Source organism: Hyla sarda, chromosome 3, assembly GCF_029499605.1.
Source record: "Hyla sarda isolate aHylSar1 chromosome 3, aHylSar1.hap1, whole genome shotgun sequence".
In the NCBI taxonomy this organism is placed as follows: Eukaryota; Metazoa; Chordata; class Amphibia; order Anura; family Hylidae; genus Hyla; species Hyla sarda.
Genome location: NC_079191.1, coordinates 201,404,417 through 201,431,147, shown reverse-complemented (window position 1 = coordinate 201,431,147; position 26,731 = coordinate 201,404,417). Strand labels below are relative to the sequence as shown.

At 44.4% G+C, this 26,731-nt stretch overlaps 2 protein-coding genes across 19 annotated transcripts in view; one reads left to right on the top strand and one right to left on the bottom strand.

Annotated features, from left to right (window-relative positions):
* The window catches only part of RIMS1 (regulating synaptic membrane exocytosis 1), a 423,664-nt gene extending 402,737 nt beyond the window's left edge, over positions 1 to 20,927 (bottom strand). For 3 of the 16 annotated variants that reach the window (XM_056565851.1, XM_056565854.1, XM_056565846.1), the window contains exon 1: positions 20,187 to 20,915. In XM_056565851.1, coding sequence (XP_056421826.1) covers positions 20,187 to 20,350 — 164 coding nt within the window. In that variant the 5' untranslated portion in view covers positions 20,351 to 20,915. Of the gene's footprint in view, positions 1 to 20,186 lie in introns of all 16 variants that reach the window. The other 13 variants (XM_056565850.1, XM_056565843.1, XM_056565845.1 and 10 more) reach the window with 10 other exon arrangements.
* The window catches only part of ASRGL1 (asparaginase and isoaspartyl peptidase 1), a 125,896-nt gene continuing 119,190 nt past the window's right edge, over positions 20,026 to 26,731 (top strand). The window contains exon 1 of one of the 3 annotated variants that reach the window (XM_056565865.1): positions 20,026 to 20,156. Coding sequence is in view for 1 of the 3 variants with exons in the window: in XM_056565860.1 (XP_056421835.1) it covers positions 20,066 to 20,156 (91 nt within the window). In the remaining 2 variants the exon portion in view is untranslated. Of the gene's footprint in view, positions 20,157 to 25,577; positions 25,687 to 26,731 lie in introns of those variants that run through there. The other 2 variants (XM_056565860.1, XM_056565863.1) reach the window with 2 other exon arrangements.

The following is a 26,731-nucleotide window of genomic DNA, read 5'->3' as shown; positions in this document are numbered from 1 at the left end:
TAGGAAGAGGGTCATGTGACACATCAAACTTATTGGGAATTTCACAAGAAAAACAATGATGTGCTTGGTTTTAACGTAACTTTATTCTTTCATGAGTTATTTACAAGTTTCTGACCACTTATAAAATGTGTTCAATGTGCTGCCCATTGTGTTGGATTGTCAATGCAACCCTCTTCTCCCACTCTTCACACACTGATAGCAACACCGCAGGAGAAATGCTAGCACAGGCTTCCAGTATACGTAGTTTCAGGTGCTGCAGAATGGACAAAACAAAAATTGGAACAGGACCCTCAGTTTACGCAGAAGATTTTGTTCAGTGATGAGGCAAACTTTTATGTGAATGGTGAAGTTAACAAACAAAACCACCGCTATTGGTCTGACACTAACCCACATTGGATAGATCCCTCCAAGACTGTTGGAACACAAAAATTGATGGTATGGTGTGGTATATGGGGTACAAAGATAGTGGGGCCATTCTTCATCAATGGAAACCTCAAGGCCACTGGATATGCGAAATTGCTACATGATGATGTGTTTCCCTCTTTATGCACTGAAGCTGGCACGTTCCCTGAGTTTTTCCAGCAAGATGGTGCACCACCACATTATGGGTGTCAGGTCCGAGCATTCCTAGATGAACAGATTCCTGGAAAGTGGATTGGTCATCGTGGGCCAGTTGAATGGCCCCCGAGGTCTCCCGATCTGACCCCCTTAGACTTTTATCTTTGGGGTAATCTGAAGGCAATTGTCTATGCTGTGAAGATACGAGATGCGCAGCACCTGAAACTACGGATACTAGAAGCCTGTGCTAGCATTTCTCCTGCGGTGTATATAGTAGTATATAGCAGTGTATACGGATACTGGAAGCCTGTGCTAGCATTTCTCCTGCGGTGTTGCTATCAGTGTGTGAAGAGTGGGAGAAGAGGGTTGCATTGACAATACAACACAATGGGCAGCACATTGAACACATTTTATAAGTGGTCAGAAACTTGTAAATAACTCATGAAAGAATAAAGTTATGTTAAAAACAAGCACATCATTGTTTTTTTTTTTTTGTGAAATTCCCAATAAGTTTGATGTGTCACATGACCCACTTCCTATTGAAGAAACAAAAGTTGGATTCAAAATGGCTGACTTCAAAATGGCCACCATGGTCACCACCCATCTTGAAAAGTTTCCCCCCTCACATATACTAATGTGCCACAAACAGGAAGTTACTATCACCAACCATTCCCATTTTATTAAGGTGTATCCATATAAATGGCCCACTCTGTACAGTGAAATCTCTTGGTCACAGGCTCTTATTGCGAAAAAATAATACTACATGATATACTCTTTTTCCCACTGGATACCTCTGTATGGTCTCTGCTGTGTTATGACATGCCCTTATGTATACCAGCCCAGCGGAGGCCATCAGAACAAATCTATCAGGTAAATGAGAAAATTATGGATACATTTTATGTATGCAACAGGAGCTTTCCCAGTACATAAAAACATACACTGAAAAAGCAGTGTAAAAGTATCCTATAGTTAAAGGAGTAGTCCAGTGGTGACTCAGTGGTGAGCAACTTATCCCCTATCCTAAGGATAGGGGATAAGTTGCAGATCGCGGGGGGTCCGACCGCTGGGGCCCCCTGTGATCTCCTGTACGGAGCCCCGACAGCCCTCGGGAAGGGGGCGTGTCAACCTCCGCACGAGGTGGCGGCTGACACGCCCCCTCAATACAACGCTATGGCAGAGCCGAAGCGCTGCCTTCGGCAATCTCCGGCTCTGCCATAGAGATGTATTGAGGGGGCGTGTCGGCCGCCGCTTCGTGCGGGGGTCGACACCCGCTATCTGGGCCGAGAGCCGGGGCCCCGTACAGAGAGATCGCAGGGGGCCCCAGCGGTCGGACCCCCCGCGATCTCAAACTTATCCCCTATCCTTAGGATAGGGGATAAGTTTTTCACCACTGGACTACCCCTTTAATAGCAACAAAAATGTTAGGAAAGCTACTTTCATGCTGCAGTGTACATGTATAAAAGTAAATGATCTTAAAGAGATTAGAACATGAAGTTTATAAAGCACAGTATCTAGGATGCCTAGAAATGGGAAGGAGGGGATAGGGGAACGGAGAAAAAGAGGAAGGGACTAAAATAAAAAAAGGAGAGGGGGGACCCAGAAAACATCGGCACATGGACTTCTTATATGCCTAAGCAGGGATCTCACAGTGATGGAGAAGAAAAAGTTCAAGGCTCAGATCAATTGTCTTTTAACTCTAAATCAAGAATAGTCGTTTTAATGACAGCTATAATGAATGCTTCTGAGATGTATCCAACTGTACAGATCCTACTGCCAATAACTTGTCAATCTGTTGGAAATTAAAGAACAGAACTGATCAGTTGCTATGATGCCCAGTTTAAGGATCTGCCTCTATGAGCTACAGAGAAAAACCCGTAGAAAGACAGGCTCTCACTCTTGCAGCCTAAATGTAACATGGTTAAAGGGGTACTCCGGTGAAAACCTTTTTTCTTTTAAATCAACTGGTGGCAGAAAGTTAAACATATTTGTAAACTACTTCCTGTACTTATTAGCTCCTGAATACTACAGAGGAAATCCTTTTCTTTTTGGAATGCTCTCTGATGACATCACGAGCACAGTTCTCTCTGCTGACGTTATAATAATAATAATAATAATAATGTTTTATTTATTGTTGTCCTTAGTGGGATTTGAACCTAAGTCCCCAGCACTGCAAGGCAACAGTGCTAACCAGTGAGCCACCATGCTGCCCTTAGCATACATCTGCTATGCATGGTTGCTAAAATGGACAGATATGTCAGCAGAGAGCACTGTGCTCGTGATGTCATCAGTGTTCCAAAAAGAAGGGAATTTCCTCTGTAGCATTCAGCAGCTAATAAGTACTGGAAGGATTAAGATTTTTTAATAGAAGTAATTTACAAATATGTTTAACTTTCTGCCACCAGTTGATTTAAAAGAAAAAAGGTTTTCACCGGAGTACCCCTTTAACTATACACCACATTACCCCTGGTTCTCCCCAACAATATCGTCTCATCACCAGAGAAGCTGGACTGACATCTCCATTATAAAAAATGTCCGACTGTACTACAATCATTGCCCTGTAATTGGGGAATATAATATAGGATTCTTTACGATATTCTACTGTGTGGCTTACAGAACACCCTGAATGTTGGTTCTCACCCAATAATAAAGCATGGTCAAAATTGTTTGCAACATAACGAAGAATCATTTCGTCCAAATCAACATTGGTATGTCTCCGACTACCTTTTAACTACAATAGTTGGCACCTAAATGGGTATGTACAGTATACAAGCCTTAGGGTAATATAATGTGACATATTTCTCACACTTTCTAACTTGTGTAGCATGTGTCCTGTTTTTTTTTATTTTTTTTATGTGCTATGGTGAACGTATTTTTTTCTATGTGGATTTTAAATATGTATACATAGGTGACATGTTACATATTTACGCATATTCCACAAGGAAAACATGTGGGGAAGCCAGAGCGTGGATTAAATACATATGCAAAATCTTGGCAATATACACAGGTAAATCTTTCCAAGATCTTTGTGCCTGCACTATATATATATATATATACAGTGGTCCCTCAACATACGATGGGTAATCCATTCCAAATGAACCATCGTTTTGTTGAAACCATCGTATGTTGAGGGATTCGTGCAATGTAAAGTATAGGACAGTGGTCTACAACCTGCAGACCTCCAGATGTTGCAAAACTACAACACCCAGCATGCCCGGACAGCCAACGGCTGTCCGGGCATGCTGGGAGTTGTAGTTTTGCAACATCTGGAGGTCCGCAGGTTTAAGACCACTGGTATAGGAGGTTATACTCACGTGTCCCCGCCGCTCCAGACCTTCACCGATGCCCTGGATATCGCCTTCCATCGCTGTCGCCGCATCCCCGGGGTGTCCCCGCCGCTCCGGCAAGGCCTCTGCTTTCCCGGCATCCTCGCTCTCCGTCGCCACCATCACGTCGCTATGCACGCCGCTCCTATTGGATGACAGGACGGCGTGCGCAGCGACGTGATGATGATGCAGGGGATCCCAAAGAGGACGCGCCGGAGCCCCGAGGACAGGTAAGTGATCATCAGCGGACCACACGGGGCACCGTAAATGGCTATCCGGTGGCAGCTGAAGCAGTCTGAGCTGCCGGATAGCCGTTTATGCGATGGCCCTGACATACAAAAGCTGATGCTGCCTTCAACATGCGATGGCCTCTGAGAGGCCATCATATGTTGAAATGATCGTATGTCGGAGCCATCGTAGGTCGGGGGGGTCACTGTATATATATATATATATATATACATATATATATATATATATTATGTATATTGTGCAGGCACAGAGATTGTTTCAATAAGTAAGCTTTATGCAGTCTATCAGGCAGGCTGATGGTCTGATCGCTTTGAGACAGCTTACACATCTTTACACATCGGCTGCCATTGATATGAAGCTGCGCTGCGCCACTTCTGGGTGTGCCCAGGAAGTAGCACATGCGCAGTAGGAGTAAATACAGGAGTGGGGAGGCGGAGAGGATTGTGTGACTATATAAGTGGATAAGAAGATAACATAAGAATGCAGCAATGGATCCAGGCATGGTAAGCATTGTTTTAATCAATGTCACACACACTACCAGCCAGTACCACTGGTTGGTGCGCATGACACTGCTGACAGTTTTCTATAACTTTGTGTTATGTTCTCTTGGTTATTAATATTGAGGTTAGCATTTTGCAGCATCTTTTTCTTTTTCTTGATAGAAGCAAGGCAACAGGACGCCAATAGAAAATTGTCCACCTGACCATGTGTGACCAGGACTAATCATAGATGGGGATACTTATTCACTGTAAGAGGGAGAAAAGAGAGGGGGTCGGGGGAAGGAGAAGAAAACTCCAGGTGCCAGACCTGCTAAAAAGAAAGCAAAAAACCTCAACAAAGATTTAGGTAGAGGAAAACAGATAATGTGGTCGATCCTTCCAATCTCCGAATTTCCTCTACTTTTTGTATGTGAAAAGGGGATTTTCAAAGTCCAAAACTGTGCCATTCTTTTTGAACCACCCTGTATTACTTATTTTTCCATGCATAAGTAAATGCGTGATATATATAGAACTATTTCTTCAATGGAATCTTTAAAAAAAAGCTGATGGCATATGACTAAACCCATTCTTGGCACTGTAGATTGATGCGCTTAGGAAAATACTTGGGAGCAAATCTTATTAAGCGGAAACACATGACAGCAATACCCTGCATGGTTACAGGTTGTGAATCCATGTTCCTAATACTTTCCGATTTTGCTAACATTAATGGGAGTGACAGTGTATAATGTTATGTACCAACAATGCCCTCCCCATTTGCATATGTATTCTATAGGATTAATTTACCTTAATTACTGATCTTCCTATCATAGCAGGTTCATAAACATAGATTTCCATTTTAAAGGCTGGACACAGACATGTAGAAGAATAAGCAGATGGGCACAGACAGATTGACATTGGAACATTTTTTCTTTTCTGGGTACGGTTATAAATAAGCAAAGCAACTTGAAACATTAAATGTCGATGTTGTCAAAAGAGCTTTTTATATAGTTGCATGTTTTTCTATAGATCATGGCATGCTAAATATTTCCTTTTCGGTAATTGCTCCGAGAAATGTACATAAAATACATAAAAGCAAGAAAGAAAGGGTTGTCAAGATTCTAATAAATAAAGTTTAATAGCTGCAATCAACCAGATAAACAACTTAGTAAAGTAAATCAAGGGGAATTTATCATGACTGTTGCCAACAGCAAATGCCCATAGCAACCACGATGTGTCTAGCTCACAGAGATTTGTGAAAGCAGCAAGTTGTTCCTATATACAGCTTTCCATTTGCTCTATTACAACTGTGTCAATGACAAAATAAAAGTAGTATGGCTTTTTAAAGGTCAGGAGAAATAAATAAAAACTGGTTGCGTCCTTAAGCGGTTAAAATGCTTTTTGTTTTTTTCAATTTGTACACATGGCAGACAACTCTTCAAATACAACCAAACTGTGCTAATAAACCAAAGCAACACGGAGAGCAGTTTGACATGTCTACAGGACCATGGTCAGCTCCATCTAAATGTTTACCCAGGGTTTCCCAGCCAGTTCGCCTCTAGCTGTTGCAAAACTACAACTTCCCGCATGCCTAGACCGCCCTAGATGGACAGTGGTCTGTGTATTTACTCTACATGGTTGAAATATTGATACAATTATTGCCCTGTATTAAGAAAATTGCAAGAAAGATGATCAAACAAACTCACTGCAGAAGGAACATAATGTTCTCCTGATCACCCCAACACCACTATTGTTTTCTTTATGGGTTTTCTGATTTCTTGTAAGAAAAATGCTAATAATTTGCCAATTCAGTCACCAAGGAACCTTCGAAGTATTGGACATCAAACCTCACATTGTTAAAGGGGTACTCCTGTGGAAACTGGTGCCAGAAAGTTAAACAGATTTGTAAATCACTTCTATAAAAAAATCTTAATCCTTCCAGTACCCAAGCAGCTACCCAATGGTAAATCTCCTGGACCAGACAGCCTACCTTACATTTATTATAAAACATTCGTGGAAGTCCTATCTCCGCACATGCAAATTCTATTTAATTCCTTTATGTCAAATACAACTGTACCCTCTTCCATGCTAGCCTCATACATCACAGTACTGCCAAAGACAGACAAAGACCCCACAGAATGTGCAAGTTATAGACCAATATCCTTGCTTAATTCGGATTTGAAGATATTTACTAAAATATTAGCAAATCGTTTGAGTGAGGTCCTTCCTACTTTGATCAACAGAGATCAGGTGGGTTTCATAAAGGGCAGGCAGGCGGGAGACAGTACGAGAAGGAATATAGATATAATAGACATGTTGAATAAGACCAACACGCCCGGGGTAATAATCAGCCTAGATGCTGAGAAAGCCTTTGACAGGCTAAGCTGGCCATTTTTTATGAATACACTCCGCACATTTGGAATCACTGGTCCATTCTTCTCAGCTGTCTCCAACCTATACACGACGCCATCCGCCCAAGTACGGCTTAAACATGCAACCTCAAAATACCTTCCAATTTTCAATGGGCCACGTCAGGGATGCCCCCTCTCCCCTTTACTTTTTGTACTTAGCATTGAGCCCCTAGCAGCTTATATTCATAGAAATACAGATATTACAGGGGTTGTGGTGGGCTCCAAGGAATTTAAGATATCATTGTATGCAGATGACGTTCTTCTTACATTGACTAAACCCCATAAGTTATTACCCAACCTTCTTAAAGTTATTGAAAAATATTCTAAAATGTCTGGTTACAAAATTAACTCAGATAAAACCGAAATACTGCCAATTAATATATCACCTGAAGATTTGGACATTTTTAAATCTAATTTTAATTATAGATGGCAAGAGACTACCTTAAAATATCTCGGCATTAATCTTACTCTAAACACTACACTTCTCTTTAAACATAATTTCCCTCCTTTGGTCCAGGAGATCAATACCTTACTGAACAAATGGAAGTTGCTTCCTCTATCCCTCCTTGGAAGGATTACAGTGATTAAGATGACGGTACTGCCCAAATTATTATACATGATGGAAACTCTTCCAATTTTTATATCTAAGGGGGCCCTAACAAAGTTCCAATCGATGTTACTTAAGTTTATTTGGAAAAAATGGCCGTCACAGAATCCCTATTGCAGTCTTAACTATGCCTAAAAAATATGGAGGTCTGGCGTATCCAGATATATACAAATACTACCTGGCAGTACATTTAAGAATGATTCCTTCTTTGACTGCATTTAAACCGACCCATAGATGGTTGGAAATTGAAACAGAATGGATGTCAACGGTTCATCCTAACTCCTTAATCTGGACATGGCAGACACCCAGAATTCCTAAGAAAACACTAAAATCTACTGCGTTAACGCTCAAGGTGTGGGAGACCACTTGGTCATCATACGGACTTAAATCTTCAAAGTCTCTATTAACCCCACTGATATATAATCCCTCCTTCCCATCTAGTTATAGGAGTGATGTGATTGCACACTGGATGTCAGCCAATCTCTGGTATTTGAAGGGCTTGATAGACCCGTTAAGGCTTACATTACTCCCCTTCTCTGCTCTACAGTCTAAATACAAGCTCCCAGACTCCTCATACCCATTGTATCAAGAAATGCTCACACAACTGACTTCCCTCACTTCAACAGCAGCCCTTCCCTCTATGACACCCTTTGAGTCTTTATGTAAAAATTCCACATCGACTAGGGGACTTATTACTGACATTTATTCTATGTTACTCATACCACGAGACATAGCTAAATTACGACACTCATATATGGACAAATGGGAGGCATACCTGGATCGGACTTTGACCATGGGACAATGGCAGGCGATCTGGTCGAGTGCGGCTAAATCCTCTTTGTGTATAAATTACAGGGAAAATCAATATAAAGTACTCACCTTTTGGTACCACACATCTGATCTATTGAATCGCATTTTTCCCCAGGTTCCTCCCTTATGCTGGAGGTGTCGACACACTAGGGGCACGCTTCCACATATTTTTTGGGATTGCCCAGCCCTGACTGACTATTGGAATTTCGTGAGAACTCTAGTGAGACGAGTATTAGGGATTTCTCTCCCCCTAGATCCATCTATATTCCTTCTAAATATGTTCCCTGGAAACCTAAATAAAATACAAACTAGACTTATATTACATGTCCTGACTGCAGCAAAATGTGTAATAGCTGGTTGGTGGAATGAGAATACACCTCCACCTATCAATGTATTATTGGATAGAATTAGAGAAATACGGAGAATGGAATATTTTTCAGCATCTTTGGGGAACTCAGTATCTACATTTTATAAAATTTGGCAGGTATGGGATGAATACGATACATAGCGAAGACACCAACGACAAAATAACAAAAAAGATAAAAGGGTTGAAGGGGACCGTGCAGATTGTCCTTTTAGTCTGTGTTTATTTAACTTTTCCTATTACTATTTTTATTTAATTTTTCTCTTACTTTTCCTTTTTTTTCTCTCTTTGTCTCTATTTTTCTTCTTTCTCTATTTAATGTGGAATGTATGCAGCAAGATTGTCATAATGCTCATGTAGAAATGTTAGCTTGCCATGTGGAGAATGGCATGCTCGTTCTACTTTCTACTGATCGACTTAAATGGGTGTAAAATAATGGCTTAAATAGTACATTGAAGCTTAATGACAATGATATTAATTGTTATTACGACCCCATGATTTTGCTGTATTTACATGATTTTGATAAGTTTTAATTTCCTTTATTGTCGCTATACCTTATATCTATTTTGTTTTAATTTTGATTTTGTAAAATGGCAAAACTTACAAATATACAGTTTTATAAAAAATAAAAAAATAAATCTTAAAAGGTAGCTCTAACCATCATGTTTTGTTTTTCTGTCCCTGCCTATTGCCCTTCTATCCCTAACACCCTCCCTGCCTTTATTTTTATTTTTTTACTATTTTAAAAATGGCATTTAGTCTGCCTCGTAGCCTCTTCAACCTCTGCAACTCTCTTCTCCCACTCTTCACACACTGATAGCAACACCACAGGAGAAATGCTAGCACAGGCTTCCAGTATCCGTATACACTGCTATATACTACTATATACACCACAGGAGAAATGCTAGCACAGGCTTCCAGTATCCGTAGTTTCAGGTGCTGCACATCTCGTATCTTCACAGCATAGACAATTTCCTTCAGATTACCCCAAAGATAAAAGTCTAAGGGGGTAAGATCGGGAGACCTTGGGGGCCATTCAACTGGCCCACGACGACCAATCCACTTTCCAGGAAACTGTTCATCTAGGAATGCTCGGACCTGACACCCATAATGTGGTGGTGTACCATTTTGCTGGAAAAACTCAGGGAACGTGCCAGCTTCAGTGCATAAAGAGGGAAACACATCATCATGTAGCAATTTCGCATATCCAGTGGCCTTGAGGTTTCCATTGATGAAGAATGGCCCCACTATCTTTGTACCCCATATACCACACCATACCATCAATTTTTGTGTTCCAACAGTCTTGGAGGGATCTATCCAATGTGGGTTAGTGTCAGACCAATAGTGGTGGTTTTGTTTGTTAACTTCACCGTTCACATAAAAGTTTGCCTCATCACTGAACAAAATCTTTTGCGTAAACTGAGGGTCCTGTTCCAATTTTTATTTTGCCCATTCTGCAACACCTGAAACTACGGATCCTGGAAGCCTGTGCTAGCATTTCTCCTGCGGTGTTGCTATCAGTGTGTGAAGAGTGGGAGAAGAGGGTTGCATTGACAATCCAACACAATGGGCAGCACATTGAACACATTTTATAAGTGGTCAGAAACTTGTAAATAACTCATGAAAGAATAAAGTTGAGTAAAAAAACAAGCACATCATTATTTTTCTTGTGAAATTCCCAATAAGTTTGATGTGTGACTTGACCCTCTTCCTATTGAAAAAACAAAAGTTGGATTCAAAATGGCCGACTTCAAAATGGTCGGCATGATCACTACCCATCTTGAAAAGTTTTCCCCCCTCACATATACTAATGTGCCACAAACAGGAAGTTAATATCACTAACCATTCCCATTTTATTAACTCCTTAAGGACACATGACGTACCGATACGTCATGAGTCCGCTCCCGATCTATAACGCGGGGCCACAGCTCTAACAACGGCCAGGACCCGTGGCTAATAGCGCGCGGCATTGATGGCGGTGCAACGCGCTATTAACCCTTTAAAGTGAAAGCATGCCGGTTAGCTCAGGGAGCTGTTCGGGATAGCCGCGGCGAAATCACGGCAACCCGAACAGCTTACAGGACAGCTGGAGGATCCCTACCTGCCTCCTCGCTGTCTGATCGCCGAATGACTGCTCAGTGCCTGAGATCCAGGCATGAGCAGTCAAGCGGCAGAATCATCGATCACTGGTTTCCCATGAGAAAGCAGTGATCAATGTAATAGATAAGTGTGTGCAGTGTTATAGGTCCCTATGGGAGCTATAACACTGCATAAAAAAAGTGGGAAAAAAAAGTGAATAAAGATCATTTAACCCCTTCCCTATTAAAAGTTTGAATCACCGCCCTTTTCCCATAAAAAAAAAAACACAGTGTAAATAAAAATAAACATATATGGTATCACCGCATGCGGAAATGTCCGAATTATGAAAATATATCGTTAATTAAACCGCATGGTCAATGGCGTGCGCGCAAAAAAATTCCAAAGTCAAAAATAGTGCATTTTTGGTCACTTTTTATATCATGAAAAAATGAATAAAAAGCGATCAATAAGTCCTATCAATGCAAAAATGGTACCGCTAAAAACTACAGATCACGGTGCAAAAAAATTAGCTCTCATACCGACCGATACGCGGAAAAATAAAAAAGTTATAGGGGTCAGAAGATGACAATTTTAAACGTATTAATTTTTCCTGCATATAGTTATGATTTTTTCCAGAAGTAAGACAAAATCAATCCTACATAAGTAGGGTATCATTTTAATCGTATGGACCTACAGAATAAAGATAAGGTGTCATTTTTACCGAAAAATGTACTACGTAGAAACGGAAGCCCCCAAAATTTACAAAACAGCAGTTTTTTTTTTCAATTTTGTCTCACTATGATTTTTTTTTTTTTTTGTTTCACCGTAGATTTTTGGGCAAAATGACTGATGTCATTACAAAGTAGAATTGGTGGCACAAAAAAAATAAGCCATCATATGGATTTTTAGGTGCAAAATTGTTATGTTTTTGTGAGTTATGATTTTTTAAAGGCAAGGAGGAAAAAACGAAAATGCAAAAACGGAAAAACCCTCGGTCCTTAAGGGGTTAAGGTGTATCCATATAAATGGCCCACCCTGTAGTTTAGAATGAACACAGCCCAACCGGTCAATAATGGAACAGATGGGTGCACCTAGAGCAGAATCCACCTTTTCTTATCAGCTCTCCTTTTTTGGCTCATAGATACACTGCTCAAAAAATAAAGTGAACGCTTAAACAACACAATGTAACTCCAAGTCAATCACACTTCTGTGAAATCACACTGTCCACTCAGGAAGCAACACTGATTGACAATCAATTTCACATGCTGTTGTGCAAATGGAACAGACAACAGGTGGAAATTATAGGCAATTAGCAAGACACCCCCAATAAAGGAGTGGTTCTGCAGGTGGTGAAAACAGACCACTTCTCAGTTCCTATGCTTCCTGGCTCATGTTTTGGTCACTTTTGAATACTGGCGATGCTTTCACTCTAGTGGTAGCATAAGACGGAGTCTACAACCCACACAAGTGGCTCGGGTAGTGCAGCTCATCCAGGATGGCACATCAATGCAAGCTGTGGCAAGAAGGTTTGATGTGTCTGTCAGCGTAGTGTCCAGAGCATGGAAGTGCTACCAGGAGACAGGCCAGTACATCAGGAGATGTGGAGGAGGCCATAGGAGGGCAACAACCCAGCAGCAGGATCGCTACCTCCGCCTTTGTGCAAGGAGGAGCAGGAGGAGAACTGCCAGAGCCCTGCAAAATGACCTCAAGCAGGCCACAAATATGCAAGTGTCCACTCAAATGGTCAAAAACAGACTTTATGAGGTTGGTATGAGGGCCCGACGTCCACAGGTGGGGGTTGTACTTACAGCCCAACACCGTGCAGGACGTTTGGCATTTGCCAGAGAACACCAAGATTGGCAAATTCGCCACTGGCGCCCTGTGCGCTTCACAGATGAAAGCAGGTTCATACTGTGCACATGTGACAGATGTGACAAGAGTCTGGAGATACCGTGGAACATTCTTCTGCCTGCAATATCCTCCAGCATGACTGGTTTGGCGGTGGTTCAGTAATGGTGTGGGGTGGCATTTCTCTGGGGGGCAGCACAGCCCTCCATGTGCTTGCCAGAGGTAGCCTGACTGCCATTAGGTACCGAGATGAGATCCTCAGACCCCTTGTGAGACCATATGCTGGTGTGGTTGGCCCTGGGTTCCTCCTAATGCAAGACAATGCTAGACCTCATGTGGCTGGAGTGTGTCAGCAGTTCCTGCAAGAGGAAGGCATTGATGCTATGGACTGGCCCACCCGTTCCCCAGACATGAATCCTATTGAGCACATCTGGGACATCATGTCTCACTCCATCCACCAACGCCTCGTTGCACCACAGATTGTCCAGGAGTTGGCGGATGCTTTAGTCAAGGTCTGGGAGGACATCCCTCAGGAGACCATCCACCACCTCATCAGGAGCATGTCCAGGCATTGTAGGGAGGTCATACGGGCACATGGAGGCCACACAAACTACTGAGCCTCATTTTGACTTGTTTTAAGGACATTACATCAAAGTTGGATCAGCCTGTAGTGTGGTTTTCCACTTTGATTTTGAGTGTGACTCCATATCCAGACCTCCATGGGTTGATAAATTTGGTTTCCATTGATAATTTTTGTGTGAATTTGTTGTCAGCACATTCAACTATGTAAAGACGAAAGTATTTCATACGAGTAGTTCATTTATTCAGATTTAGGATGTGGTATCTTAGTGTTCCCTTAATTTTTCTGAGCAGTATACTAAGGTCCAGCTATGAAGACCTTATACCTTAGTATGGCCTATGGAAAGAGTCTGAGCATTTCCTAACCAGGGTGTGTGTGTGGGGGGGGGGGAGGGACGACACCAAGCAGCAACTGGGCAGTGGTGGGCACTATTCGCTCTCTGTCCCCTTCTTACAGTGGAGGAAGATGACGTTCTGCACAGCTCCCAGTCTTACATCTTGTCTCCTAAATAGTGATACAGATTGGCACAATAACATCATGACACCAGACTGCACCAGCATTTCAGACTCAGGATTCACCTATCTGGACCAGGATTCACCTATCCTCTCATGAAGAACAAGGTAGTCAAGAGAAGATGCAAAGTAAAAGATCTTATCACCTGAAGGTCTCTAGGCGGGATGGTAAGGAGTAGGGATCGACCGATTATCGGTTTGGCCGATATTATTGTACGATGATCACGATTTTGGACATTATCGGTATTGGCAATTACCTTGCCGATAATGCCCCGACCCCGGCCAGAGACGACCATCGCCGCCGCTGCCCCATTGCCCCCCCCCCCCCATCCTCTGCCCACATACCGCCGCCGCTGCCCCATCGCCTCCCCACCCTACCTCTGCCCACATATCGCCGCCACCGCCCCATCGCCTCCCCCATCCCCAGTGTTATAATTACCTGTTCCCGGGGGTCCGCGATCCTTCCGGCTACTGCACTATTGCTGCGCCCTGGGCTGCATAATGACGAGTGACGTCCCCACCGCGACGTCACAGTCAGTACGCACAGAGACAGCGCAGGACGCGGACGGAGTCAGAAGGATCGCGGACCCCCGGGAACAGGTAATTATAACACCTGGGATGGGGAGAGGCGATGGGGGGGGCGGCGGTATGTGGGCAGAGGATGGCGGGGAGGCGATGGGGCGGCGGCAGTATATGGGCAGAGGATGGGGGGTGAGGCAATGGGGCAACTGTGGTGGTTAGACTCAGGACCCCAGGACAGGCAGGGGGAGAGAAGTGGGTGGCGGTGGCGGACTCTGGCACTGCAAAAGCCGCTACAGTTCATTGATTTAAAGCGCCCGCTTTAAATCATTGAACTGCAACGGCTTCTGCCCTGCCGGGGAGGGGTTTGAAATAGCCGATAACTTATACCGGAATATATCGGTATAAGCTATCAGCTATCGGCCTGAAAGGTGACCGATTATCGGTATCGGCCCTAAAAAATCGATATCTGTCAATCCCTAGTAAGGAGTGCCATTCCTGGCTGCCAGCCCTGTGTACCCCAGCAAAGGTGGTCATCCCGCAGGTCATGTGTATTCCTCTACAAAAAAGTATTTTAAACTATACAAATACAACTATTCTGAAAGTGGTCAGCTGGGTAAGGTGTATGTGAGCAGGAAGGGGTAAATGGCAGGTCTTGTCAATGGGTAAGGACGGGGACATCCGATTCATAGGAATTGCAGGGAAAGAATACAATGTTGCTTTTAGGCTAAAAACACATTTGAAAAATACAGTTTTTTGGGTTTTTTTTAAACGCATGCACGGTTTGCATTTCTGATCAATAATTATTAAATGCATTGATTAAAAAAGCAAAATACATGTTCATTTTCAAAATACGCAAGCGTTTATACACACATTACAAAAGATTACCAGCACCCTTACAAGTTCTGCTAAAAGAATTACTGGGAAGGGGTTACCTATGGGTGGTAAGGGGTTACTTGCAGATGTTATAGAAGAGACCAATGAGAGGTGCAACAGGCTGTTAACCCTTCCACTGCCAGGAAGCTGTGTCCAGTACCAATTCTATGTATAATGTAGACGCCGAATTATGTGCACAGCTGAAGAACAAGCTGCGATCTGCAAGACGATCTTGTATCTTCTGCTGCTGCTGTCAAATTTTTACAAGAAGCTGAAAATGTCAGTTTCAAGGGGGCAATAAGGAAAAGAGGTTGTGTCGCGCTTGGACCACTAACATCCAGAGAGCAAAAGCATGAACTGCTCTTCTGCCCACCCTTCATTAGACCAGTCTTGTAATATACCAGTGTTTCCCAACCTAAGTGCCTCCAGCTGTTGCAAAACTACAACTCCCAGCATGCCTGGATAGCCAAAGGCTGGAGGCACACTGGTTGGGGAACACTGTTATACTGTTCCACAAAGGGACATTGACTCTCAAGGTTTTTTTTTGTTATTTTTACTTGATAGGGGAGGATTTTGTTTATCTCTGCAAAATTGTGGTTAAATTGTGTTGGAATGTTTGCAATAGCCTCAGTTGTATTGGCACTTTGGCATTAGGCAAAATTTCCCAGAAAAAAAATAATGCACCCCGATAAAAAGGTCTGCTATCCCTAAACTACAGAAACAGTCTGGGACAGTATACTTCTACGGACTGAAGATGGATCTATAGGATTATTACAAAGAAAAGAAGTAGGGCTGGGCGGTATACCGGTTCATACCGAAATTTTTGTGCTGCATGATATGAATTTTAACCCATACCGCAATAGTGGTTTGGCCCCTCCCCCTCGGGAATGAATGAATTATCAGCCGCAGTGCTGCGCTGTCCCCACATCGGGGAACTAATAATATGTGACCCGCGAGCGCTGTTCTGCCCCCCCCCCCCCAATTAATTATAAGCCCAGCGCTGCACTGTCCCCATCGGCGTACTACTCACATGTGTCACCCGCAAGTGCTGCCCTCCTCACCCTTCTGTTTGTTGCGGCCGCCTGCGCTGACACTCTATACCAGTGGTCTTCAACCTCCAGATGTTGCAAAACTACAACTCCCAGCATGCCCGGACAGCCGTTGGCTGTCCGGGCGTGCTGGGAGTTGTAGTTTTGCAACATCTGGAGGTCCGCAGGTTGAAGACCACTGCTCTATACTGTATCCCTATGCCCGGGCTGCAAAAGGTAAACAAAATAAACTTTAACTCACCTTCCCCGTCAGTCCGGACCAGCTTGCGAGGAAATGGAACGTCGGAAATGAATGTGGGGGTTGTGTGCACTGTCATGTAAGAAGCCGGCTTCTAACATGACAGTGGGCTCAGCCTATCACCGGCCGAGGCGGAACATCGCTGCGACCTGTGATAGGCTGACGGCTGTCCGACGTTCACGTCCCCAGGAAGAGCGTAAGGCCAACGTAGGAACTAGAGATGAGCGAACTTACAGTAAATTTGATTCGTCAGGAACTTCTCGGCTCGGCAGTTGATGACTTTTCCTGCGTAAATTAGTTCAGCCTTCAGGTGCTCCAGTGGGCTGGAAAAGGTGGATACATTCCTAGGAAAGAGTCTCCTACAACTGTATCCACCTTTTCCAGCCCACCAGAGCACCGGAAAGCTGAACTAATTTATGCAGGAAAAGTCATCAACTGCCGAGCCGAGAAGTTTGTGACGAATCTAATTTACTGTAAGTTCGCTCATCTCTAGTAGGAACGTTTGTTAATGTTTATTTTTGTTTATCTTTTGCAGCCCGGGCATAGGGATACAGCGTACAGTATAGAGCGCCAGCGCCGGCGGCCCGCAACAAACAGGTGGACGAGGAGGGCAGTGCTTGCGGGTGACAAGTGAGTAGTACCTCGATCGGGACAGCGCAGCGCTGGTCTAATAATTAATTTGAGGGGGGGATACCGTTATATACCATGGAACCGCAATAAGTTACAAAAATACCGCGATACACATATTTGGCCATACCGCCCAGCCCTAAAAAGAAGTATCCTGCACGCACTGCAATGACATAACGATGCCTATACTTCACATCAGTGGTCCCCAACCAGAAACTCAGGACCCCCCGTTGTATGACTTTTCCTTGCAGTTTTGACCAAATGTGCTGGCAATTGACAGTACTGCAGACATATCCAATCCAATTTGGGTAGTATAATACAAGGGGCAAATGTCACACTGAAATATGACAGCAAATGTCTGCAAATTCCTGGTTTCTTGTTTCTACATATTGATTACAGATCCATTTTTTAGTTTAATGTGACTCCCAACCATCTCTCACACATTGTCACGAGAGACAAGAGATTGGGGACCTCCACTGTATATGGTACACAGAAGAATGAAGGAAAAGAACAAAAGAAAGAATAATGACGACAAAAAGCATTGCTTGTAGACCAAAAAGGATCTACCTCCTGTATGCCACCCCAATGGATTAGAGTCCAATGTATGTCATCACAGTATGGTACGATGGTACGATCAGGTATGTCCAACACCGTAAAATCAATGTCCTTATTTTGTCTTCCTTAATGAACAAAATACATTAAAGGGGTTATCCAGGAAAAAACTTTTTTTTATATATCAACTGGCTCCAGAAAGTTCAACAGATTTGTAAATTACTTCTATTAAAAAATCTTAATCCTTTAAGTAGTTATGAGCTTCTGAAGTTAAGGTTGTTCTTTTCTGTCTAAGTGCTCTCTGATGACACGTGTCTCGGGAACCGCCCAGTTTAGAAGAGGTTTGCTATGGGGATTTGCTTCTAAACTGGGCGGTTCCCGAGACACGTGACATCAGAGAACACTTAGACAGAAAAGAACAACCATACCTTCAGAAGCTCATAAGTACTGAAAGGATTAAGATTTTTTAATAGAAGTAATTTACAAATCTGTTTAACTTTCTGGAGCCAGTTGATATATATATAAAAAAAAGTTTTTTCCTGGATAACCCCTTTAAGAACAGAAGAATCTAGATAGGGTTACCTGTGTTCCGTGTTGCCAGTGTGTCACATTCCCACACTGTTGACTCAGAATTAACATTTAACACCTACCCTAAGGTGATAAGAGTATGATCAATGGTGGGCCCATCACAGGACACCTCTCACTGATCATCAGAACAGGGGTTCAGTATCTCCCATTCCTCCTCACTGCAGGGCAGCAGTGCTCGGATGTATCTGTACGCCCATAGCCTGTGAACGGATCAGCAATGTACATGCTCAACCGGTGCTACGTTCAAACTCCACCACGACCACACAGGTGATCAGTCTGTGTGTGTGTTGGGGGTGTCTCAGTAGTGCGGACCCAGTGATCAGGCACTGTCCTGTGGATAGGAGATCAATGCGATTCTGTGAGTGTGCCCCTTTAAAATGTGCCACACCCTCCCACGACTGGATGAACAGCCATGCTGTATGTCATCTATAACGGTTTCATTCATAAGAGATCATCTTAATCCTAATCTCATCTATATAGGCTACATCATGTTCTTGCCTTAGATTTCACAATATAATGAGAACAGGTTCATTCACGTCAAGATCCATTTCACCAAACATTGAAGATGTATTCTTTTCTCCAATTCTCGAAAGTTCCTTACTTTTATTCTTTTTTTCTAAGAATAACCTTTTTAAGAGATACCGGACACCATTGGACACTTGTAGTCTGCTGCTTCTTCTATAGGCCACTGAGGTCACCAGCTACAGTACATTTCGGCCGTGGTGGCCAATTTCTGGCCAGGTTAGACGTCCCTACTCTTTTACTGAAGATGTCCAATGATCGTATTCCACTAAAACAGTGGTCTTCAACCTGTGGACCTCCAGATGTTGCAAAACTACAACTCCCAACATGCCCGGACAGCCGTTGGCTGTCCGGGCATGTTGGGAGTTGTAGTTTTGCAACATCTGGAGGTCCACAGGTTGAAGACCACTGTTGAGAGTTGTAGTTTTGCAACATCTGGAGGTCCATAGGTTGAAGACCACTGTTGGGAGTTGTAGTTTTGCAACATCTGGAGGTCCGCAGGTTGGAGACCACTGCACTAAAAGGACGAAAGGGCACGTGAAGGCAGGATCCCAGCTCTTCTTAATGCAATCTGATTGTGCTTTATGACAGTACTTTATGTTCTCTTCCTGCAAGGCCCGTGGATTATAAAACACCAGGGGATTAATGGCACACCAACAATTACATACCATTTCATTCATTCAATCTACTGCCAGTCTATGCCATGGGGAGGAATCGGGACAGATATGATTGAGATACAACGACATGCTCAATGTATGGCATATTTTATACACTCTAATGGGCAACTCTGATACCATCCGTCAGCTGAAATGGGGAATACAAGGCACAAATGACAGATTAAGATGGCTACAGCTTTTCTTGTCAATAAGAGGAGAACACTTCGACATTTTACACCATCAGAAAAGGCAACCACACCCCATGCTTCCTGGACCAGCGAGTCAAGTGCTGCCAGGAAGGAGTCCGCTGCCCACTTCCCCTCAATCACCCAGGGACATGGGTGGGCTAGGAGAGGGCACACACTAGGCTGAGGTGTCCAAACATCATCCCATGCCACATCTGTAAGCCATGGCGACGCTGCCCGTAGACCTTCCATGCATTGGTTCCCATGAATGAGATCCAGTAGATAGAGTGCCTAGGTGACAATGGGGCCAGGATGGATAGGCCCAGGACAGGTCTCCTACAGGCCAATGATCTCACACTGGCCATTGCAGCACAGGAAGACACCTCTTCCATTGGCAGGCAGTGCAGTGAATCACAGCTGTGCTACCTGTCAATGGATGGAAATGCCAGCTGACAAAGATGAGAGGCAAGATGAAGGAGCTCCTCCGGCAGGCAGGGGGTTAACCCAAGCCCTCCACCTGGCTTACAGTAAGAAGTGAATGAATGTGATGTCCTTACTTGAGCATGGCCTCTTCCTTCTCCTCCTCCTCCTTCTGTCGGTTCATCACTGCCATGATCGTGTTCCTCTCGTCCTCGGTCAGATGGCTGAGATCGGGCAGATCTGGCATCGGGGGAGGCACTATGTGTGGCCGGGGGCCCCTGGGCCCCATTGAAGAAGACATGGTGTGGGTATGGAGGGCGGGAGGAGCGGCCACCTTCAGCCTCAGCCACAAGCGAGCTATGGACCACTAGTCTCCCCCACCCCACCTTCTTACTGGAGCTCTAGCGGCCAGTCACACCGGGGCTACGGCACATCCCTACTAGCGGCCGGGAGCAGAGGGAGGGGGCGAGTCCCCCCAGGTGTCACACAGCTGGAGGCGTCATCCCCGGCTAGTGGGCGCAGCGCTGCCGTCCTCCTGTCCGTGCTGTCCCGGCTGCTGATGCTGCTGACATACAGGCTGATGTGGGAGTGGAGGAGGGGGGGGGGAATGAACACAAGCTGTTAACACTGTGCGGTGGGGGAGGGGCGGATGACTGCATCCCTCCCTGGCAAGACAACAGCAGCAGTAGCATCCCTCATCCCCTTCCTTCCCTGGCATGCATCATATGACCGGCCTGTCATCCTGGCTGCACCGTGTACATGTGTGTGTCTGTGGAATCCCTCCATCTGCATTACATGCACAGCTCCACCCTTCATCACTGCCATAGCCTGTGTGTGGGGCTAGCGACCAGTCATGACTGCTTAGTGAGAGGAATTCACCACATGGATAACCCTGCAGCGAGGGGGCATAGGTCACATTACTACACAGGATGTGGTCAGCTGCACATACACATCCTCATGGAAGGAAACACCTGGACATCACAGCCATAGGTGCATGCCAAACATAGTCCCCTAAAGATGGAGTGGGTCATATACCTACCCTCATAGAAGGAAACACCTGGACATCACATCCATAGGTGCATGCTAAACATAGTCCTCTAAAGATGGAGTTGGATCATATACCTCCCCTCATAGAAGGAAACACCTCGACATCACATCCATAGGTGCATGCTAAATATAGTCCCCTAAAGATGGAGTGGGTCATATACCTACCCTCATAGAAGGAAACACCTGGACTTCACAGCCATAGATGCATGCTAAACATAGTGCCCTAAAGATGGAGTTTGATCATATACCTACCCTGATAGAAGGAAACACCAGGACATCACATCCATGGGTGCATGCTAAACATAGTCCCCTAAAGATGGAGTTGGATCATATACCTACCCTCATAGAAGGAAACACCTGGACATCACATCCATAGGTGCATGCCAAACATAGTCCCCTAAAGATGGAGTTGGATCATATACCTACCCTGATAGAAGGAAATACCTGGACATCACATCCATAGGTGCATGCTAAATATAGTCCCCTAAAGATGGAGTTGGATCATATACCTACCCTGATAGAAGGAAACACCTGGACATCACATCCATAGGTGCATGCCAAACATAGTCCCCTAAAGATGGAGTTGGATCATATATATATAGATAGACACAGTAGAGAAAAACCGCAGGACTCAAAAAGTGTCTCAAGTGCAAAAAAGGTGCAATTTATTCCATTTTAGCAAGATATACAAAAAGTGCAACGTTTCGGTAGTCTCACACCACCATCTTCAGGCATGTGGTGTGAGACTACCGAAACATTGCACTTTTTGTATATCTTGCTAAGATAGAATAAATTGCACCTTTTTTGCACTTGAGACACTTTTTGTGTGCTCTAGTTTTTCTCTACTGTGTTGAAGTTGGAGTCCCTTACCAAGCCTCCTATGACTGCATGCACCAGTATACTTTTCATTGACTGTGTGAATGTGCTGCTTCTTTGGACTTTTTTTTTTTTAGATAGATAGATAGATACACACACACCTTCATAGAAAAAAAAAAACACCTGGACTTCATATTCATAGGTGCATGCCAAATCTAGTTCCGAAAAGACAGACTTGGATTACATACACACCCTCAAAGAATTAAACATCTGGACATCACATCCATAGGTGTATGGAAAAGATAGCCCTATGAGAATGAAGTTATCCCAATTACAATGAGCAGATAAAAGGTCTAGAGTTAAAAGGACAACTGTAGTGGTACGCTTTTCTATATGCCCGGGCCTCAAAAATAAACAAAATAAACTCATACATACCTTCCTACGAGCCCCCGTTTGTCCGGCACAGGCCTCACAGTCCGGCAGTGCTGACCTCATTCCACTTCCTGGGGATGGGGATGCCGCAGAGCCGTCGGCTTATCACCGGCCGTAGCAATGTCCCGCCCCGGCCTGTGATAGGCTGAGCCCACTGTCATGTAAGAAGCCGGCCAGAGCTACGGCCGGTGATACGCCGACTTCCCGTCCCCAGGAAGTGGAATGACGTCAGCACTGCCGGACCGTAAGGCCTGTGCCGTACCAACAGGAACTCATAGGAAGGTATGTATACGTTTATTTTGTTTATTTTTTAGGCCCGTGCACGGGCATATAGAAAAGCGTACCACTACAGTTGTCCTTTAATTTCTAGTGTGTTCTATTTGCATTTGGAATCTGTTGCTGTCAACTCTCAAGATGAGATCCAAAGAGCTGACACTATCAGTGAAGCAAGCCATCATTAGGCTGAAAAAACAAACCCATCAGAGAGATAGCCAAAACATTAGGCGTGGCCAAAACACCTATTTGGAACATTCTTAAAAAGTAGGAACGCACCTGTGAGCTCAGCAACACCAAAAGACCAGGAAGATCAAGGAAAACAACTGTGGAGGATGACTGGAGAATTCTTTCCCTGGTGAAGAAAACCCTCTTCACCAGATCAAGAACACTCTCCAGGAGGTATGTGTATATGTGTCAAGAGAAGACTTCACCAGAGTGAATACAGAGGGTTCACCCAGGGCTGCCATCAGGAATTTTGGGGCCCCATACAGCTAAACTTCCTTCCCACTCACCCCCCCCCCCCCTCCAACTAAGACCCCCCCCCCCCCCCCCCGCCACATCAGTAACATCCTGATCTTAACATTATCAAGCCACTATTACTCAGGATCAGTACAGGATAAGTAATGTAATGTATGTACACAGTGACCTCACCAGCAGAATAGTGAGTATAGCTCTGGAGTATAATACAGGATATTACTCAGGATCAGTACAGGATAAGTAATGTATGTACACAGTGACCTCACCAGCAGAATAGTGAGTATAGCTCTGGAGTATAATACAGGATATTACTCAGGATCAGTACAGGATAAGTAATGTAATGTATGTACACAGTGACCTCACCAGCAGAATAGTGAGTATAGCTCTGGAGTATAATACAGGATATTACTCAGGATCAGTACAGGATAAGTAATGTAATGTATGTATACAGTGACCTCACCAGCAGAATAGTGAGTGCAGCTGTGGAGTATAATACAGGATATAACTCAGGATCGGTACAGGATAAGTAATGTAATGTATGTATACAGTGACCTCACCAGCAGAATAGTGAGTACAGCTCTGGAGTATAATACAGGATATAACTCAGGATCAGTACAGGATAAGTAATGTAACGTATGTATACAGTGACCTCACCAGCAGAATAGTGAGTACAGCTCTGGAATATAATACAGAATATAAACTATTATAATTACTAGGTTCACACTGAAAAATCTCCAGACAGCAATGCATTTCTGAGCGGATCTGCAAAAAGATCTGCACGGTCCTAGCGCCACCCAAAGGGATCGCTTCTGGAGATTCATCAATGTGAACCAAGCCTTATACATGTGAGAAGGGGATTATACATGTGAGCAGGGGATTATTATAATCCTCCACTCACATATATGTAACATCTCCCCATCACATGTATAATCTAATAATCTCCTCCTCACATTTATAATCGCAAAATCAGATTATACATGTGAGGAGGGGATTATAAATGTCAGGAGGGGATTATACACGTTAGAGGATTATTATAATCCTCCCCTCACATATATTTATCATATCTCCCTCACATGTATAATCTGATAATCCCCTCCTCAAATTGATAATCCCCTCACATATATAATATCATAATCAGATTATATGTGAGGGGATTATACATGTGAGGAGGGGATTATACATGTGAGGAGGGGATTATATGTGTCAGGAGGGGATTATACACGTTAAAGGATTATTATAATCCTCCCCTCACATATATTTATCATATCTCCCTCACATGTATAATCTGATAATCCCCTCACATATATAATATCATAATCAGATTATATGTGAGGGGATTATACATGTGAGGAGGGGATTATACATGTGAGGAGGGGATTATATATGTCAGGAGGGGATTATACACGTTAGAGGGATTATACACATGTGAGGGAGATATATTTGTCATATCTCCCTCACATGTATAATGTGATAATCCCCTCCTCACATTGATAATCCCCTCACATTTATAATATCATAATCAGATTATATGTGAGGGGATTATACATGTGAGGAGGGGATTATTATAATCCTCCCCTCACATATATGTATTCTCTCCCCCTTACATGTATAGTCTGATAATCTCCTCCTCACATTTATAGTCCCCTCACAAGTATAATCTCCTAATAAGATTATATGTGAGGGGGTTATCAGATTATACATGTGAGGGGGAGATTATACATACATGTGAGGGGAGGATTATTATAATCATTATTATCCTCCACTCACATGCACAATTTCTCCCCCCCACCCACACACACACAATTGCAACCCTGCACCACCCCCCTCCAATCCTCACCCCACCCCCCTGCCAAACAACCCCCTACCCCTCAACTCACATGTAATCCAGATGATATACCGGTCCATCTGGCGGTGAGTGACGCTGCAGCCTGGAGGCCGTGTGGGGGCTGTAAATCACTGATAGAGAGGAGCGGAGGACTCCTCTCTGCTCCGCGCCTCTCATCTCTATGATGCCCGCCGTGATGTCGCACGTCACATCAGCGGGCGTGACTATTTCCCAGGCAGCCACAGCGGTCCTGGGATAGTGGCTGCCTGTGGAAGATTGACGGGGAGGCGGCGGCAATAAGTAAAAAAAAAGGTAGCGGGCTGCAGCAATGAATTAGAAAAAGGCCCCCTCCCTCCCAAAAAAAGGTAGCGGTGGGGCAAAAGGGGCTAGCTGCTTTTGGGCTCCAGGAATGAGAGGGCCTGGGGCAGCTGCCCCTTTTGCCCCGCGTTAAAGACGGGCCTGGCCCCAGCAGTCAGTGAGGGACTGTCACTCACTGACTCGCTAACAGTTTCAGTTCTGGCTGGGGCCCCCTAGGCTCCTGGGCCCCTGTGCAGCTGAACAGGCTGCACATATGGTATGTCTGCCCCTGCAGTGACCTCACAAGCAGAATAGTGAGTACAGCTCTGGAGTATAATACAGGATCAGTACAGGATGAGGCCGGAAGAAGTGCACCTGCACAAAACCTACTGGTTTGTAGCCTCTGAGCTCCCCGCACCATCCCGATCCTCCATGATGGCTTCAAGACGCTGATTTCAGACATTGCGGTGAGTTGCTGGATTTCATCTTTTCTTCTTTACCTGCATTTTTTTTCTATGGACTTCCTTGCACCACTGCTATATTCAGTTTTATTAGTGAACCGACACTCACCATGGAGCCTTATCTGCATGCGCTAGTCTTTATTCCCATGGTGTGTTACTCAGGTGCCTCCATTTTCTATTGTTCTACGTTACCTGCATTTCATTACAGGATAAGTAATGTAATGTAATAGCCTTAAAGCACAACTGTCACCTCCGTACAGGTATGGAGTTGCAGTTACCATTGCATAGAGCAGAATGTGAAGTGAAAGAGGGTGCTTTTACTCATATTCGCCGCAGTCTGTAAAGGCACCTTCTTACTTTAGTCTTATGCTGGGCAACAGTCAGATGGGCCGTCAGAAACCCGCAGCAGCACGCCCCCTACCCGCCTCCTCTCCGCTCCTAACATGGAGGGCTGCACTTCAATCATGGAGGATCAGGTTTGTGGCACTCCTCTTCTTCACACTGAATTGGAGGCAATTACATGCAGTGCCTGCAGACAGTGATGTAGTGTAGAATGTAGAATACACCAAATAAATGATATATTGATTCACATATACAACATATCTATTTTATGATTGCATCATAAAGTTGATATGTTTTTACTTTTGGAAGACATCAGAAGGCTTCAAAGTATAGCAGCAATTTTCCAATTTTTCAAAATCGAAATTTTTCAGGGACCTGTTACGCCTAGCGCTCCGGGTCCCCGCTCCTCCCCGGAGCGCTCACGGCGTCTTTCTCCCTGCAGCGTCCCGGTCAGTCCCGCTGACCGGGAGCGCTGCACTGTTTTGGCCGTTGGGGATGCGATTCGCACAGCGGGACGCGCCCGCTCGCGAGTCGCATCCCAGGTCACTTACCCGTCCCGGTCCCCTGCTGTCATGTGCTGGCGCGCGCGGCTCCGCTCTCTAGGGCGCGCGCGCGCCAGCTCTCTGAGACTTAAAGGGCCAGTGCACCAATGATTGGTGCCTGGCCCAATTAGCTTAATTGGTTCCCACCTGTTCCCTGGATATATCTA